Genomic DNA, 6,000 nt, shown 5'->3' with positions numbered 1-6,000 from the left:
GAGAGAGAGAGAGAGAGAGAGAGAGAGAGAGAGAGAGAGAGAGAGAAGGGGCAAAAGTCAGAGAGGGATGGGGGAGGGAGGAGAAAGAGAGAGGGAGGGAGAAGGAAGGGGGTGATGGGAGGACACATTGGGGAAAAAGTCAGGAGACATCGAAAGCAGCAAAGGAAACTCCCTCTTGTCAGTGACTGACTCCAGGCTCAAGAAACTTTCCCGAGAAAGGGATGCAGTAGGTGGAGACGCACATTTTTGGAACCCGTGAGAGAGTTTTCAGGAAATAGAACTTGAGGTGAAGCTCCTGGGCCTGGGACGGGGGGAGGAGGGGGAGAGAGACATCGATAAGTGGCATTACCTTGGAGCGCACTACCGATAATAAAGCAAAACTGGCCGGGGAGAAAGTTCAAACCAAAGGAACTGTACTTTCTTTCAAACGTTTCTTCGGCTAAAACACCACTTTCTCTGTATTACTCGGGGCTGAAGCTGCGCCTCCCTCTTTCTGACTGGAGCTTTAATTATTTTTCTGCTAAGCAAAAGGACCTGGGCAAGCATCCCGCACCTTTGGTTCAGAGCCTTTTCCTCCTCCTAGTCAATTGATGCCTATCTCAAGGGAAGAATCAATGACTGGGAAAGACTAAGCTGCCATACAAAAACGATCCGCAGGTACTGTCAGCTCCTCTCTCCTTGCAGATGTTTTGCGGCTTTTGTAAAATCCCTCCTCCTCCCCCCTTAACCTCTCTTCTTTGATTCTTTTCCAAGTCCTTCCCATTTCATGCCAGACCTGGGGGTCTAATACCTGTCATCTTTCTAGTCTCCATCCCAGGAATTGATTCCAAGCTGGCTATTCCTTTGCTAACCTAAGTATGCATAAAGAGAAAGGTCATTTCCAAAGTCATTATGAAATGTTTAGCAAGCAATCAAAGAAAGTACTTAGGTGCTCACTTAGTGCATTGGGCCAGGACTCTTACTTCTGTTTCCTAACCCTGGTTAGCTTCCTAGCTACCCACAGTTTACAGCAAATCCTATGTGCACTTTGACATCAGTGTTACTTCCAATAAGTTATGTAGCTAAGAACAGATAACAGACATGCACTGAAGGAAACGATTCATTGAGGTTCCTAAACATTTTGCAAAGAGCTTCTTTCTCAGATAAGCAGTTCGAAGGTTTCTGGGCAGGCCTTAAGCTGAGGGGGGGGGGGGGGTTGGGTAGTGATGGAGGGATAAAGAAATGATTAGATTTGGCTACTGATGTTTATGCAACATGTGGGCAACAAAGGTGACTCTCAGTGAGAGGCTCTCTACCCCTTATTCTTGGTGTTGCCTCACAGAGCAGCAGCAGCATTTAGAGAAAGAGAAGGTCAGAGGAGGAAGAAGAGGAAGTAACAGAAAGTCTTGGCTGGGATGTTTTCTATGGATTACATTTGCAAAGTATCTGTCTTTCTGCAGTCCAACACTGAAGGCAGCTTGAGCCTCTGGCCCATCCAATCCCTTACCATTGTTTATAGTCATTATTTGGCAATAAAGTAGCCTACGTGTTCTGCCTGGCCAGGACCCAGGCAAAGCCAGTTTACAAACACCCACAATAACATAGAGTGGGATTCAGTGGTAACTGGATCCTCATTGGGCTCTCCAGTTTCACTTTTTAACAATTCCTAAATAACAACTCCCCTGCTGCTTTTCATTAAGAAAGCAAGAAGCTGTGAAGGAATTTTCTTGATGATAAATATTCCTTTAGATGACAGAACTCTATTTAAGGGTAGCAGACAGTACAGATTCCCCTAGAAAAAGCCCGTTCAGGAATGCTGTGGGCAAGACTGACCAGTTGTCTTTATCTTCTGGGTAGATGGGGGGAGAAGGGACAATGTTAGGGTCTGGAGATCTGTACTCATCCCTGCTGACAGAGGTATTGTTTCAGGATGAAAGGCAAAGGCAAAGAACTCCCTCACTTGCTGGCCTCTCTGGTCAGTGTCTGCCTGGCTACCCTTCCTTATGGCAGTGCCTGTCCCCGCCGTTGTGCCTGTTACGTCCCTACAGAGGTGCACTGTACCTTTCGGTACCTCACAGCCATACCAGATTCCATTCCTGCCAACGCAGAACGCATCAACCTGGGGTAGGTGAAACACTCCCTTCTTCTTTTTGGAAGGCTTTGGCCTCAGAAGGGAAAAATTATGCATGCTTCATCAGGAGGTCACTGATAAAGGGAATCCCAGGTTTTAAGAAATGGGAAATAAAAACTTAATATTCTTTCCAGGCTCTAGAAATGAACAATGCAAGAACTAACCAAAGCCTGGTAGTTTCTGTGATTTTTAAGAATTTTGTTTCATTTTTACTATATTTGTGCCTTTTTTCTCATTCTTGATTGGGAGTAGGGGGAAAAGGAGGAGGGGTGGTCAAGCCAAGTCCCTAGGTATTTAAGGAGATTCAGAACAGTGTGTTGTAGCAGAGAATACACTAGTTTTGGAATTAGATATCCTGGCTGTTTGGTGAGATAATCCCACTCATGATCATAGGATCTTAGCTGGAAGAGACTTCAGAGGTCATCTAGTCCAATTACCTCATTTTACAGAGAGTAAAAGGAAGTAGATTTCCTCCTGAAGATTTTACAAACAGGGTAATATTCCTTGGCTGCCACATAACTCCATTTGGCAAGGACATATATTTGTTGGATGAGGCAATTTCTTAGCTCTTTTGGCTTTCTTGTTGTGGTGATTGAATGACGTTGATTAAACATTTTAAAAGAAATGATAATCACCTGGGTCAATGTATGTTCTTTTATCCATTTCCCTTTGGGAGGGCACAGAAACTTTAAAAAAAATTGGTCAATGTGGAATAATTTTTACTGTATTTGTATGTATCTATGTGATACATATTGTGTCTCTGCTATATACACATAAAAAATAAGGGTTAGAATCTTCATAACAGACTCTAGACAATCTCACAACATAGTCATCATTAATCTGTCTTTCAGAAGGAAAAGCTGTCATTGAAACTTAAAAGAAAGACCATGTAGAATTTTGTGATATTGTCACCCTTCCTAAACATGTTGTGCAATTCAATGACTAATGAATTGCTCCAAATCATTCATCAAGATATACTCAAAAATTCTAAACCCTAATTGCCATCCCAAAGGAAAAAAATAATGAATGATTTGTCAACTATTACACCTAGATGACACACCTCTATTTGGTAGGCAAAAGTAAAAGAGATAAACTCTCCTCCCCCAATCCTCTCCAGCTTCCTTTGTGGAAAGCTTCCAGGGTGACTTTTGACTCAAATTATATTCATGAATTTTAAATGGTTGTTCTGTCCTGTTGGATGCTGAGCAAAATTTCACTGATGTGTTTACAAAAACCGTGCATTTTTTACTTGCTTTTATGAGCTTTCTCTGATAGAATTACACAGAACTGGACCCTTCCCTGTTTTTTTATAGTTATAACAGCCTGACCAAACTGACTGAAACAGACTTTACTGGCCTGCACAAGCTGGAGTTGCTGATGTTGCACAGTAATGAGATTCGTGTCATCTCAGACAAGACATTTACAGATTTACATGCTTTGCAGGTAAGAAAGGGAAAAAGACAAGCTGTAGGACCCTGGGCAAGTCACTTAATCTTTATCTGCCTCAGTTTTCTCATTTGTAAAATGTCATTAACTAGAGATCCCTTGAGATAGTTATATCTGAAGGGGACCTTAACAATTGTGTAGAACAGTGGTTCCCAAACTTTTTTGGCCTACTGCCCCCTTTCCAGAAAAAAATATTACTTAGGCCTCCTGGAAATTAATTTTTTTTTAAATTTTAATAGCAATTAATAGGAAAGATAAATGCGACCTGTGGCCATCACTGCTTCCCTGGATCGCTGCAGCACCCACCAGGGGGCGGTAGAGCTCACTTTGGGAATCACTGATGTAGAACAACCACCTCATTTTACAACTAGTGAAGCAGTTGAGTCTTAAAGTGATAAAGTGAATTATCCAAAGTAATTTGGCTTAAACTGACATTTAAGGAATTAAAGTTTCCAAAGCATTTTATGTAGATGGGGGTGTCCTAAAAGTCTTAGTGTAGTTTTAAGCTAGTGAGACTAAATTTTACTAAGACTTTTGAGACACTCCATATTAAGTCATTTGAGCCTCAGCACTACTGTGATATAGGTACTGATGGGATTATTATCCCACTTACAGATGAGAAAATTTAGTTTCATGGAGGTGATATAACGTTCTCAGGGTCTTCTAGTGAGTGTCAGAATCAGGATTCGAACCCAGAATTCCTGACACTAAGCTCAGCATTCCATCTACTACACTATGCTGCCTTTCTGGTCCTGAGATAATTCCATATATCTTTCATTAAGTCAATATGTGATATTATCATTGGCTAATTCTCATGAAAAGTTGGAATCAGTATGTTAAGCAGCATTGTGGCACAGTTGGCTGCCTGGCTTCAGGGTCAGGATGAAGTAGGTTTAAAGTTCAGCCTCTCTGATGTCCACTGACTCTGTAACCCCAGACGAGTCATTTAGTCTTTCAAATGTTTCCTTCAAGAAACTAAGACTATAAATTGCAGAACAGGTCAGTTGATCTATATTCCTAGAAGGAAGTTCCTCAGGAATTCCTTATACCAATGATATCACAGATGTGAGTTAAACAAGGAAGAAACCCATGAATAAAAAAATAAACTATTTAATGGCTATTTCCAAACCCCACCGCCTTCACTAAGGCCATCTTTCTCAATCCTCTTTCACTAGAATCTTGATTCTTTCCCTGAGATCTTGGCCTCTGGTAATACTTTCACCTTATTTTGCACAGAGCTCAGCCTTCATGCCACTTTTCATCTGTTACCACACAATTATTTCCCTTTCCATTTCTCTTTTACAACTTTTATTCCTTCATTATATAGTAAGTTGTTTGAACACTTACATTTCTTTCTTACTTGTTCTTGTATATTCATCACTTAATATAGTCTCTGACTCAGTTTGTTGTTCAGTCATTTTGGTTGTGTCTGACTCTTCATGATCCCATTTGGAGTTTTCTTAGCAGAAATTCTAGAGTAGTTTGCCATTTCCTTCTTTAGTTCATTTTACAAATGAAGAAACTGAGGCAAATAGGGCAACTTGCCCAGGGTAACACAGCTAATCAGTGTCTGAGTCTGGATTTGAACTTAGGAAGAGGAGTCTTCCTGACTCCAGGCCTGACACTCCACCCACTGTGCCACATAATTGCCCCTATGCCTGGCTCATAGAAAGCATTCCATTTATTCAATATGGAATAACTAGGTGCCATTTTGGAGCTGGTTTCCACTTTCATCTTTGGAGAATGTTGCATTCTGAATAATGATGGAAGGTTGGGGTATTGTGTGTACAGACCAGGGAAAAGCAATTTGAAAAACTTCATATTATTCCTTCATCTCTAGTCCAACATCCACCAAAGCCAAGAGATAATCTAGTGCTAATGCTATTTCTTGCATACGGAAATAATGACTTTTTGAGCTAATGTAAGTTTGTTTGTTTCTTTTTAAAAAAATCTGTGAGGTTTTAAAAATGAGCTACAACAAAGTCCGAAGACTTCACAGAGATACCTTTCATGGCCTTAGGAGTTTGACTCGGCTGCACCTGGACCATAACCACCTGGAATTTATAAACCCAGAGACCTTTTATGGACTCACCTCTCTTCGGCTTGTGCATTTAGAAGGAAATCTGCTCACCAAGCTCCATCCCAATACTTTTGTCTCTATGAGCTATCTCCAGATATTTAAAATATCTTTCATTAAGTACATCTATTTGTCAGACAACTGCCTGACCACCATCCCACAGGAGATGATTCTGTATATGACTCAACTGGAGAGCATTTACCTGCATGGAAACCCCTGGGTTTGTGACTGTGAGCTCAGTTGGCTTCCAGACTGGATACAACAGCATCCAGGTAGCATAATAGATATTCTTTTTTATGTCTTATTTTCAGTAATTAGAGGCAACTTATTCTGAGGTGTTTTATTAGAAAGAGAGGAGAGGGGATAA

At 41.0% G+C, this 6,000-nt stretch overlaps 1 protein-coding gene across 1 annotated transcript in view; it reads left to right on the top strand.

The window, feature by feature from the left end:
• The first annotated feature begins 154 nt into the window (after positions 1-154).
• Positions 155-6,000, top strand: part of IGSF10 (immunoglobulin superfamily member 10) — a 27,873-nt gene continuing 22,027 nt past the window's right edge. The window contains exons 1-4 of the mRNA XM_044667632.1: positions 155-286; positions 1,909-2,103; positions 3,424-3,553; positions 5,515-5,905. Of these exons, the coding sequence (XP_044523567.1) occupies positions 1,910-2,103; positions 3,424-3,553; positions 5,515-5,905 (715 nt within the window). The 5' untranslated portion in view covers positions 155-286; position 1,909. The remainder of the gene's footprint in view (positions 287-1,908; positions 2,104-3,423; positions 3,554-5,514; positions 5,906-6,000) is intronic.

The sequence above is a fragment of the Gracilinanus agilis genome, chromosome 3, assembly GCF_016433145.1.
Source record: "Gracilinanus agilis isolate LMUSP501 chromosome 3, AgileGrace, whole genome shotgun sequence".
Classification (NCBI taxonomy): Eukaryota; Metazoa; Chordata; class Mammalia; order Didelphimorphia; family Didelphidae; genus Gracilinanus; species Gracilinanus agilis.
This window is presented reverse-complemented; position numbering and strand designations above follow the sequence as displayed.